The following is a 12,497-nucleotide window of genomic DNA, read 5'->3' as shown; positions in this document are numbered from 1 at the left end:
GTCCCGAGTCCACAAGTCATCTAACTACTCCTCGTGCAGGTTGTACGTGAGTCCTCGAGTTGAGTCCAGAGTCCGCGCTCGCCGCCCAGCTCGTGGGCCGAAAGGCAACGAGTTACAAATGGGTTCAAGGACTGCGTCCGCTGGGCGTATCTGGTCTAGCCAGCGTCCACGGGAAACCTCGCCACACAAAAGTGGCATCGCGCTCGCCGCCCAGCTCATGGGCCGAAAGGCAACGAGTTACAAATGGGTTCAAGGTCTGCGTCCGCTGGGCGTATCTGGTCGAGCCAGCGTCCACGGGAAACCTCGCCACACAAATGTGGCATCGCGCTCGCCGCCCTGCTCGTGGGCCGAAAGGCAACGAGTTACAAATGGGTTCAAGGCTTGCGTCCGCCAGGGCGTATCTGGTCTAGCCAGCGTCCACGGGAAACCTCGCCACACAAATGTGGCATCGCGCTCGCCGCCCAGCTCGTCGGCCGATAGGCAACGAGTTACAAATGGGTTCAAGGTCTGCGTCCGCAGGGCGTATCTGGTCTAGCCAGCGTCCACGGGAAACCTCGCCACACAAATGTGGCATCGCGCTCGCCGCCCAGCTCGTCGGCCGATAGGCAACGAGTTACAAATGGGTTCAAGGACTGCGTCCGCTGGGCGTATCTGGTCTAGCCAGCGTCCACGGGAAACCTCGCCACACAAATGTGGCATCGCGCTCGCCGCCCAGCTCGTCGGCCGATAGGCAACGAGTTACAAGTGGGTTCAAGGTCTGCGTCCGCAAGGCGTATCTGGTCTAGCCAGCGTCCACGGGAAACCTCGCCACACAAATGTGGCATCGCGCTCGCCGCCCAGCTCGTGGGCCGATAGGCAACGAGTTACAAATGGGTTCAAGGTCTGCGTCCACACAACAAAGACGTGCAAATCGATTATGCCTTCGTTGGAAAATCGAGAAAACAAGACGCGCACAACACAACAAAGACGTGCAAATCGATCACGCCTTCGTTGGCCAATCGAGAGAATAAGACGCGCACAAGACAACAAAGACGTGCAAATCGATTATGCCTTCGTTGGCAAATCGAGAGAATAAGACGCGCACAAGACAACAAAGACGTGCAAATCGATTATGCCTTCGTCGGCAAGTCGAGAAAATAAGACGCGCACAACACAATAAAGCCGTGCTAATCGATCACGCCCTCATTGGTAGATCGAGAAAATAAGCCACGCACGATCAACCCGAAACAAAAAGTCGTCCCTCGCGACGCCCAAAGGCCGTCCCTCGCGACGCGCGAAGGCCATTCCTCATGACGCAGACCCGAGAGCGTTCATCCCGCATCCGTATAAAGAGTAGATTTTGAGTTTCCACTCGATCTACGCTCGACCGGAAACTCGGGGGGCTAATGTTGTCGGTCCGTCTCGGACCGACGGGGACTAAGGCGTCACCTCGACCCATGCGACCGGTGCGAGGCCTCGAGCGGAGAAACCTTGCCTCGGCCTTTGGCCGGCCCAAACCAATGGCCGGGCCAAGGGTCTGCCGGCCAGCGGCCAGCCATATGCTTGGCCGGCCTGTCGCCGGCCCAAAGGTCAGTCGGCCAGTGGCCGGCCATATGCTCAACCGGCCAATGGCCGGCCATATGCTCAGCCGGCCCTCCAAGGCCGGCACTCCAAGGCCGGCCCTCCTCTAAGGCCGGCTCTCCAAGGCCGGCACTCCAAGGCCGGCCCTCCTCCAAGGCCGGCCCCCCTCCATGGCCGGCTCTCCATGGCCGGCCCTCCAAGGCCGGCCCTCTTCCAAGGCCGGCACTCCAAGGCCGGCCCTCTTCCAAGGCCGGCACTCCAAGGCCGGCCCTCCTCCAAGGCCGGCACTCCAAGGCCGGCCCTCCTCCAAGGCCGGCACTCCAAGGCCGGCCCTCCTCCAAGGCCGGCACTCCAAGGCCGGCCCTCCTCCATGGCCGGCTCTCCATGGCCGGTCCTCCTCCAAGGCCGGCCCCCCTCCATGGCCGGCTCTCCATGGCCGGCTCTCCAAGGCCGGCCCTCCTCCATGGCCGACCCAACCTTGCTCACTCGGCCAAGGGGTCTTCAAACCACCCCTTGGCTGCCTATAAATATGAGGGTCTCTCCCTTAGCCCAGGTAATCCATTCTTGAGTAGTGAAACGCTGTCGAACTCGTACCTCGCTCGTTTCTCTCAAGTCTCGGCCTCTAAACACCCCTAAAACCTCTATACTCCACCTCAATCCCACTAATGTTGAGCGCCGGAGAGGTAAACAAGGGCACCCCCCTGTTTCCCCTTTGTAGTTCACAATCTCTTGTTTGCTTTTCAGGTATCAAGACGAGGAGAGCTTCACCCACAGCTAAGGGACGACTTGGGATACCAAGTCCGACACGCTCGAGTCGAGACGAGACCACTTGGTCCGGCCTTGGGTCTGACCGTCTGCGACTCCTAAATCGTTGTCCAAAAATCAGCGACAACAATGTTTACTAATTAAATTTAATACTCACGTGCGAAACACATGATCTAACCTAGTCTACATTAGAACAAAGAAAATGGCATATTCATGTTTTGAATGAAATTGCATGCATATTTAGCTGGATGTAACTTATAAATAAAATACATTAGTTCCAGACATGAACGGGTCCGAGAAGCATCTCGATCATTGTTCTTCTCAAAATTTACAAGCCAAAAGAAACATGCATTATGTACAAATCATAAAAAGAAGTATAGAGGCAACTTACCCATAAAGACACGAATTGAGCCTATACAATCTTGAAATAAATTGGATTTTATTAGTGAAATTTGTGATTGTTGATCTCTGTGAAAACCACGTCAAACACTCATGATACATGGTTTTAAAATAAAGTCATATAAATCTTATTTATACAAGAAGAAAAAATTCCACAAATTTTACAAAGTCGAATTCATTAAAATAATAATAATAATGTAGAAGCTCTCGAAAATGAAGCTTGGCCACAAGGGAGAATGGTTAAAATAAATTAGGAAGTGATAATAGCAGCAAGAACATCAGTCTTACTTCGCGCATAGACTGTATACACAAGTCGTATCGCGTCTAACCACCCATCAAGGGATTCCCACGACTCAGCAACCTATTATTGATGAAAGAGATATATATTAAAATGAGAAACTAAAACAAATTCACAAACTATCGCGTTGGGTTAGCTTAGTTTACCAAAAAGACACTTCCGTGTATTGTGTGGATACAGAGTCCAGCACCGGGTGGTAATGTGAGATCCGAACACGGCGATACCGACACAATCTCGGCAACTTCCACTTTGACACCTCTTCTCTCTCTTCCTCCTCCTTTGCTCATCTGTTCAAGCCCTTCGTGATTCATCACAAACTCCCATTTCTTCCACTCCGTGTGAGGCGCCGCTGGATTACCCGCTGGCGGCGCCATTAGATATCCCACTTTCAGATATGGCAATGGAAGCTGTACACATATACATAGACTTACTCTTATTCATTCAACACCAGTGACTGGCATTAAAACAGTTTACTTTTGGGTCAGTAATTACCATGGAGCGCACAAGCCTCAAAGCACTCGTGTAAACGCTGTAATTAGGTTTCAAAGCATGGGCAGCAGCGATATAGATAGCAGATTGGCTGTAGAGTTCATTTGGGGTCACGTCTTTAGGACCTCCAGCTCCTCCACTTCTCAAAGTGTCCTCTGCTAATCCGTACTATTACACGATAACAATCATTCCCTCAATATCATAACATTATTTAATTATTGTAAGTTCAGTACGACAGAGCTAAACTCACCAGAACAGTCCCAAGGTTGTATATTGCTCTATGAAAATCAAATTGCAATTGAATTGCGACACGGAACTGCACTCAAATTGCAAGCCTAAATATCAATGGAATTATTATCCGGAAGAAAAAGACACAAAAAGAGTTTGCCACTTCTAAATGTCTTCTATTTAGTCGCCTCAACACCACTGTACCTTGCCAATTGCACTTCTTACGATCGCTTGCTTTTCCCGTGCTGGCACAATTGCACTAAGTTCCTGAAATTTTATTATTTTTTAAAAAAGCCAAAATTTATTGATATATGCTTAAGGAACCATAAGAAAGGCAACAGAGGTCAAGACAACGAAAATACCTGCAGAGCAAGTCCCCAATTGTTAAGTGCCTACAACGGATATCAGATAAGAATATAATTAATCAGGCATAAAAAAATAAAATAAAAGTTGTAATAATATGATTTCCAACTCCCTTGGCTCATACCTGAGGACTATTCCAGTTGAGGTGTACAGCTTTCTCATAATTCTTTGTAGCCTACAAAAATATAAAATTAACTTGCGTGACCTCACAACCAGAGAGTAGAGTTTAGTGACCTAGAACAAAAGCAAGTGAAATATTATGAATAAGTAGCAGTGTAGCAGTAATAAAAAAACATACTTCCTAACCTGTTTCCAAAATTCTTCTGCTTCCTTGGTACGGCCCCGCATTTTTGCGCGATCAGAGATTGCAATAGCCCAGTTGTAGAAGGCCTATTCATTCAAGGATACAAATGTAAGCTTGCAGTATGTGATCTACGATCACTCTTTGATACATCTGAAAGGAAGGGTCATTAGAAATGTGATGTGCACTTACATCATGAAGTGTTGGACAGAGGCGGGTAGCTTCATCATACTTTCTGCAAGCTTCTTCAAGCAAAGCATCTTTGGACGGTGAAACCGAATCAGCACTCACATTGTCAGCACTCTCCTGCACATTTTAATCCATTTCAAAACCAGTGTCATTTTAACACAAGTTTGTTCCAATTCTGTTTTTTTAACATCATGAGTGAGACCAAGTTATATATTTTCTTCTAGCTGTAAATTCAACTCATATTTACCTGAAGAACCAACGCCCAATTGTATAATGCATCGTGATCGTCTGGATTTCTGTCTATCGCACTGGCGTACCTGCAATTATAACCAACTATACACTACTAATTCTAATCACAAAAATCCTCAATATAGAATGGAGAGCAAGAAGAATATATACCTCTTGGCAGCAAATGTAAGAACACGTTGGCGCGATCGACCTTCTTCATCCACACCCGTCACGCTATTGATCAATTCCATAGCAGCAGAGTTCTGTTCTGCGGTCTCTAGATGAGGGCTTTCTTGATTTCTATTACAGAGCAATCAGATACAAAACTAGGTTGTCATTTCAGAGGGATCCCAAATCTTTGTCGACAACCACTATATTTATGATAGCAATCAACATCTATGTGTAATCTTCTTCAGTGAATAGATTTCGTGCAATCGGAATGCATGGACACAGGGTTTTTTCATCGCACTATTATTCCCTCATTGTCTTCCCTATTTTGCTCCGACAAGTTTACTATTATAGGCGTCTTGAAGACTGTCTTTCTTACTCTCCATAATATATCTTGTCAAACTAAAACCCGATCAAAAACTAGCTCAAACAGAGTAGAAAGAAAATCATCTCAAAAAATCAGAAATTTTGAACCTAGAATAAACTTTAATATTTTGAATGGAAGACATTGAAGATACGGACTTTTATACGTATTAATTTCAATTCCATTAAATTACTTCCAAAACCTAAATTCCACTACTTATTACAATGCCCAAAAAAATACCGGACCTGTAAGAAGAAGTAGTGTCGTTAGCGACATCGTTTCCTTGATCGGTCTTGAGTCCATCAAGCAATTCTCTCATCGTAAACGTCCGATTTCCTTGGTCGTTCGTCAGCTCAGGATAAGGCCCGCTCTCCGATGGACTCTCTTTGTTCGACCGGATCGCGGTTTCTTCCAGTTCGTCGACCTCGGGATCTGCTACGATTTCCGGCTCGAAAACCTGTTCATTTTGAGGCTCAGCGTCGGTATGTGTTTCAATTGGCTTGTGATCCAATTCGACTCCAGTCTGCGACACTGCTGCGTCGGAGTTACCGGACATTGTTGGAGGAAGAGAGAAAATGAGATGGAACTGGAAAAAAAGAAGGTTCGACGGCGATGAAGAAGCGGAATGTTATGGATCTGGTAGTTTCTGCGTCAAATATCAAGTACTGAATAACAACACAAATACATAAATAAATAAAAAAGAGTAAATTACATCAATGCCCCTCAACTTCAACTATGTCACCCGTAACTACGGATTATGACAATTTCGTGTTCGTGTCGTGTTAATCGTGTTTGCATAAAAAAATTGCTAGAACCAAATTCAACCATTTATTAATCGTGTTTGAAGTTTAGATTCAAATCCGACCGTTTATTTTTTTACAGATCCATAACCGTTTAAATTAAATCATTTAATAATCGTGTTAAATGGATTATTTAATCGTGTTTAGACATTCGGACTCAATTAATTACGATTAAATTATAAAAAAACATAATAGTCATACAAAAAGAAATACTCTTAGCAAAATAAAATTATCACAAATATAATAGTCATAGAAAAATAAAACTCCAAAATACAATCATATTTCACAAAAACAAATGAATAAAATATACGATTAGTTTTAGTCGATGCGAATACTTGAACCTTCGGATTCTACATCCTCATCATGTAACTTAAATTTCAAAACGTCTTTTATGAAACCATCGGCTTCTCCATTTGATCCTACATAAATTTTATAATAGTTAAATATATCAACACAAAAATAAATTCAAGACTAATAAAACTAAAATGATAAAATAAAATAAAAAAACACAATTACCATAAAGCCAATCACGAGTGCCATATAGATGGAAAATATAGTTTGTTAATTACATAAAAAAAAATAACATTGGTAAGGTAAAGTGAATTAATAAATTTTTTAGGATAATTTGAATTCTGAATTATGACTGTTCGATATTATTGAATGAAATTGAATTGAAATCAAATAAAATTGAATACGAAACGTTATTATGAAACTATTGTTATTATGTATGTGAACTGTGATTGTTCGATATGAATTGAATCGAAATAAAATAAAATTGAATATGATATGTTATTATGAGACTATTGTTATTGTGATTGACAATTGTGATTGTTTGATATGAATTGAAATAAAATAAAAGTGAATATGATACGTTATTATTAGACTATTGATATTTTGATTGTGAATGGTAATCTTCGATATGAATTGAATTGAATTGAAATCAAATAAAATTGAATATGATACGTTACTATGAGTCTATTGTTATTTTTATTGTGATTGTTCGACATGAATTGAATTGAATTGAATTGAAATCAAATAAAAATTGAACATGATACGTTATTATTAGACTATTGTTATTGTGATTATGAATTGTGAATTGTGATTGTTCGACATGAATTGAATTGAATTGAAATAAAATAAAATTAAATATGATATGTTATTACGAGATTATTATTATTATGAATTGTGATTGTTCGATATGAATTGAATTGGGATAAAATAAAATTAATGCAAAACGTTATTACGAGATTATTGTTATTGTGTATGTGAATTGTAATTGTTCGATATAAATTGAATTTAATTGATATCAAATAAAATGGAATGCGATATGTTGTTACGAGATTATTGTTATTGTGATTATAAATTGTGATTATGAGAACACCCATTAGACATACTAGTTAAATCAGTAATTGAAAACAACTAATTGAATATTGATTTTATGTTTATTGTTATAAATTAATAATTTTACATGTATAATATTAATCATGTTTAACTAGGTCGTAATCGTGCTATTACTCATAATCGTATTAATTGGGTCATATTCGTGCCGGTCGTAATCGTGTTTCGTGTCGACCATTTAATAATCGTGTTAATCGGATTTTAATCGTGTTACCATAGTCGTGTCGTTTTGACCCATTATTTAATCGTGTTAGCGTGTTCGATCAAATTAAGAACTGACCCATTTATTGAGATCCAAATCCGCTTTAAATCGTGTCGTAACCGTTTCTTGTTTCGTGTCCGGACCAAATTGCCACCCCTACTCGTGAAATCATGCACCAAAGATCCTAAAATCCTACATCATAACAACGAACACATCCTTCTGTTGAGCATTTAACAGATTTTAGGCTTACGTGGAGTAACATTTAAGAGTAATTTATGTGTTAGATAATAAATTTACTTAAATACTCTTATTTATTTATTTTATGACAATATATCTCTTTACTTGAGTTCGTTTTTTTTGTCCTTAAGCTGATTTTCTAAAAATGATTCTGATGTCATGTCTGCTTCCACCGGCAAGGTTTCTTTGTTCAACATGATGAACTTCAAGGTTCATATCTTTTGCATATTTCAATTCTTGTTCCCTTTTCAGTTTATTAAATTTATTCCTCAACTATTTTGCTTAGTATCATTCTGTATCGAATATTAGTGAATCCCTATAAAAAAAAAAAAAAAAAAAACCAAAGGAATCGTAGGTTACCGCTGCGGTCTAGTATTATGTTTCTTTCCGCGTTTTATTGCTTTTGTTTGTCTGCCTAAAACTCTACTGATGTTGGGAGATTTGACAGGTGAAAACGAAACTGAAAGGTCATCAGACTTGGATCACATGGCTTGCATTTTCTCATATTCAGAACTTGCTTTTTCTTCCGGAGGTGATGCTCAGGTTAGTGGATTCATTTCATGCTTTGTATGGCCAATGTTACTTGGTCAGCTCTTTGACCGCGCCTCGTTCCATGACAAACCTTGACCTCCCCACCCCCATTTGTAACCCCCAAAAAATGCTGGTATCTTTCTCCAAGATATTTCATCAAACACATTCTCTGCACAAACTCCATGGACGAGAAACCACCGAAAAGCAGCAATTCCCACAATGGCACTTCTGTGGCGAGCGTGAACCTCAACCTTTGCAGCGGCCTCGCGGAGGAGAACAACAATAAGAACACGAGCGACAACAGCATGTTAAGCAATTCGAATATCTTTGACGCAACTGAGTCAGCGGCAAGTTTCCGAGCTTCGTGCCATCGGTGTCCCACAAGGGAAATAACCTCTGATGGGACGCTTTCAAGATAATACATGTATGATATTAGGGAAAGAATGATATAAATACACGAGTGTGATAAATTTAATAAAATATTTTATTTTTTAAAATAGAATAGTAAAAAACTAAAAAAATAATGAAGAACAAAAATACTTTTTTACCCTTAATGATTTCACACTGTCAGGTAGAATATGACAAATGAGGTGTTCATTACGCTATAGAATATCAAGGTCGGTGCACGATTTCATATTAGAGGGGTTGAAACGTTACGAGTGACATAGTTGAAGGGGCATTGCTGTAATTTATCCAATAAAAAAAGGATTCCCATGTGGACCCTTACGCGCGATTAACGAAGTACCCATAATTTATGGACACTGTTATGAGGTTATTTTCACGAGGTAAAAACGACACCCGAAAATCAAAGTCGACAAATCAAGTCAATGCACAAGGTCCAAGCCAATAAACAGACTGCTCTTAAAGACAAACTCTCGAAAGAAGCTTTGCGAAACGACTCAAGACTTCGTCGACAAATCGCATCTCGAAATCACATCAACGAGTTGTGCCTCGAGGCGACGTCATAAGTTGTATCTCTCAAATCTACAAGACAATTTTCGGGTCACACAACGACCAGAGATCGCATTCCTTTGAGTCATCATAACGACGCAAAATTAAGTCTACAAATTAAGGCTAACAAAACGTCTCTCAAAAGAGACTCTTAATGCATGTTTTCAAGCTAAACTTCTTGAAAAATCATCAAGAAAAAGCCATAAACATGATCACCCGACTAGCCAAAGAAATTGAACACCCTGCCGTCTTCACTCGGCCAAGACCACCTACTCGTCTTCACTCGGCCAAGATCACCAGACTGTCTTCACCATTCAACCAAGTGTTTTTCACCAAATTCATTAGCTCCTATAAAAACCTCATCTATTCACAGCACATGGTAAGTTTCTCTCAGCTGTCAAAACTATACAAAATTCACACCACGACTTTCTCTCCTATAATGTGACTTGTCATGACCAACCCACATTTGCGAGCTTTATAAGGCACTATATGGACTGAAACAGGCTCCGCGTGCCTGGTTTGAGCTCTTACATGTAGCTCTGTGTAAAGGATAACTTTTGATTCTCGGCGTTTGTAAAATTTACGATTTTCCATGTGTTACAAGTAAGTTCTGGAATGAATTATGGACGTGTAAGTTTATCGAGTTAATTTAAATTATTTTAAGGTAATGGAAAATCTCGGAATAAATAAAGGATTTATCGAGTTCGTCTCGAGTAATAAATTATTTTCCGAGGAAATATTCTGGAAATTAATATAAGAAATAAATTCTCAAGGACGAGAATTATTTCCGATGAACCTTAAATATATTTAAATTAATCGAGAACGAATGAGAATTCTCTCGTTTTTTTTAAATTAATTAGGGACAAGATTGGGAAATTTTATTTTGAAAGGACTAATGTGAAACAAATGAAGGATGAGATTGAAAGGAAAAGTTGAAGAAGGGCTGTCTGGTGAGTGACGTGTCAAAAATGTGGTAAACCACTTATTTTCCGTGTGGCTAAGTGAGGGGCTGCCATGTGGCAATTTTTTTTCCTCATCCTCTTGAATTCGGACACCTCACCATTTCTCTCTCTTCCCTTCCTTCTTCCTGATATTTCTTCTTTTTTCTTCTCCTCACCGTGCACTCAACCTGTAAAGGATAATGAGGGAAAAAAAATTCAACACCAACGAAGAAGTTTGGAGAAGCTCGGCCACAGCCACCTCAATTTCTCCTTCCTTCCTTCTTCTTCATCTCATCTCCTTCGTCGCTCTGCCTCTCGTGCGACCCACAGCGACCGCGCGCGCGCTCCGGCGAGGAGAACGCCGCCGCGAGCTCACACAGGGCCACCGACCGTGGAGGGACACCGGGAATCAAGAGAGAGCACGCCGGAGATTCCAATTCCTCCAGAAACGAGGTAAACATCTTGGACCCGAATTGGAATTAGGGTTGATGATTGATTTTGGGGGTTTTGGTTGTGAACGTATTTTGATGGTTCTAGTTGAGGATTTGATTTGCTTTCGGGTTGGTCTGTGCTCGGAAATGTTAAGAATGTGATGAGTTCGAGTTTTAATTCATGATTTCAATTTGTGAACCGTGTGATGTGAAGTGAAAATCTGTGAGTTTAGTTTGTGTTGATCTCGTTCAATGAGTTGTGATTGATGAATTTTGGCCGTGAGCTTGGTTGTTGAATAATTAAACTTGATTTTGGGTTATAGTATTTGGGCCTAATTATTTCTAACTAATTGTAGTTTGGGCTTTTAGTATTTTGGGCCCATTTTAGTTGTCATCTTTCTAGAATACTCTTGATGTGTGTAGAGTCTTTAGCCGTAAGAAACTCTAGAATAATCTTGTATTTTCCTAAAGTGACATTAATTAGGAGAATTCTCTAGGAAATGTTGTATCTAGAGATTTCCATAGACTAGTATAAATATGGATGTAATCCTACACTTTTGCATCAAGCCAAATAAAAAAGTTCTCCTTTCTACAAAGATATTTCCTACCTCTCTACTTTATACCCAAGCATCCAAATTTCTAAACCTCTTCCCTAAACACCCAAAATATCTAAACACTTTCTCCACCTACCCAAAACTTCCTTCCAACAAAGTGGTATCAGAGCTACAAGATCCTCCTAAAGATGGCGAATAGCGGTGTTCCCTTCCAAGTCCCTATGGTCACAAAGAGCAACTATGGTAACTGGAGTCTTAGAATGGTGGCTCTCCTTGGTGCACACGACGTGTGGGAGATAGTCAAGAAAGGCCACGCTGACCCGGAGAACGAAGGTAGTCTATCTCAAACTCAAAAGGATAGTTTGAGAGACTCGAGGAATAGAGACAAGAAGGCTCTCTGTCTAATCTACCAAGGGTTAGATGAAGACACGTTTGAGAAGATCTCGGGAGCAAAGTCGGCCAAAGAAGCTTGGGAGAAGCTTCGAACCTCTTACAAGGGAGCGGATCAAGTCAAGAAGGTATGTCTTCAAACTTTAAGAGGAGAGTTTGAAGCCTTGCACATGAGAGAAGGTGAACTCGTCTCCGATTATTTCTTGAGAGTCTTGACGGTTACCAATAACCTCAAAAGAAACGGCGAGAAGTTAGATGACGTGAGAATCATGGAGAAGGTTCTTAGATCCAGGGATTCGAAGTTCGAGCATATCGTCACTGTCATCGAAGAGACGAAGGACTTGGAGGCCATGACAATGGAGCAACTCATCGGATCGCTTCAAGCTTATGAGGAAAAGAAAAAGAAGAAGGAAGATATCGTTGAGCAAGCACTCAAGACACGAGTCGATTCAACAAATGAAGATCGCGGTGGAAGCCAACAAAGAAGAGGTGGCGGTCAAGGACGAGGACGTGGACGAGGTTGGAGGCCCAATGATGACAACAACAACCAAAGAGGAGAAAGCTCATCCTGAGGTCGTGGGAGAGGAGCCACAAAACCAAGGTATAACAAGTCACAGATCAAATGCTACAACTGTGAGAAGTTTGGGCATTATGCTTCCGAATGTAGAGCTCCGCGCAGCAACAGAGTTGAAGAGAAGGCCAACTACGTT

At 41.5% G+C, this 12,497-nt stretch overlaps 1 protein-coding gene across 1 annotated transcript; it reads right to left on the bottom strand.

The window, feature by feature from the left end:
* Nucleotides 1–2,747: 2,747 nt before the first annotated feature.
* On the bottom strand, nucleotides 2,748–6,010 carry LOC149401824 (Tetratricopeptide repeat (TPR)-like superfamily protein). The gene is made up of 12 exons (XM_089613231.1): nucleotides 5,598–6,010; nucleotides 4,992–5,120; nucleotides 4,840–4,909; nucleotides 4,596–4,709; nucleotides 4,409–4,492; nucleotides 4,227–4,277; nucleotides 4,102–4,131; nucleotides 3,944–4,006; nucleotides 3,762–3,827; nucleotides 3,515–3,679; nucleotides 3,169–3,429; nucleotides 2,748–3,085 (listed from the first exon to the last, which is right to left on the bottom strand). Exons 1-12 carry the CDS (start codon nucleotides 5,906–5,908, stop codon nucleotides 2,975–2,977), a joined length of 1,455 nt encoding a protein of 484 aa, XP_089469357.1. The 5' UTR covers nucleotides 5,909–6,010; the 3' UTR covers nucleotides 2,748–2,974.
* Nucleotides 6,011–12,497: the final 6,487 nt, after the last annotated feature.

Source organism: Urtica dioica, chromosome 4 (genome assembly GCF_054948205.1).
Source record: "Urtica dioica subsp. dioica isolate 48M chromosome 4, U.dioica_male_clone48M_v1_H2, whole genome shotgun sequence".
Taxonomy (NCBI): Eukaryota; Viridiplantae; Streptophyta; class Magnoliopsida; order Rosales; family Urticaceae; genus Urtica; species Urtica dioica.
Note: the sequence above shows the minus strand (reverse complement) of the source record. Positions and strands in the feature narration are given on the sequence as shown.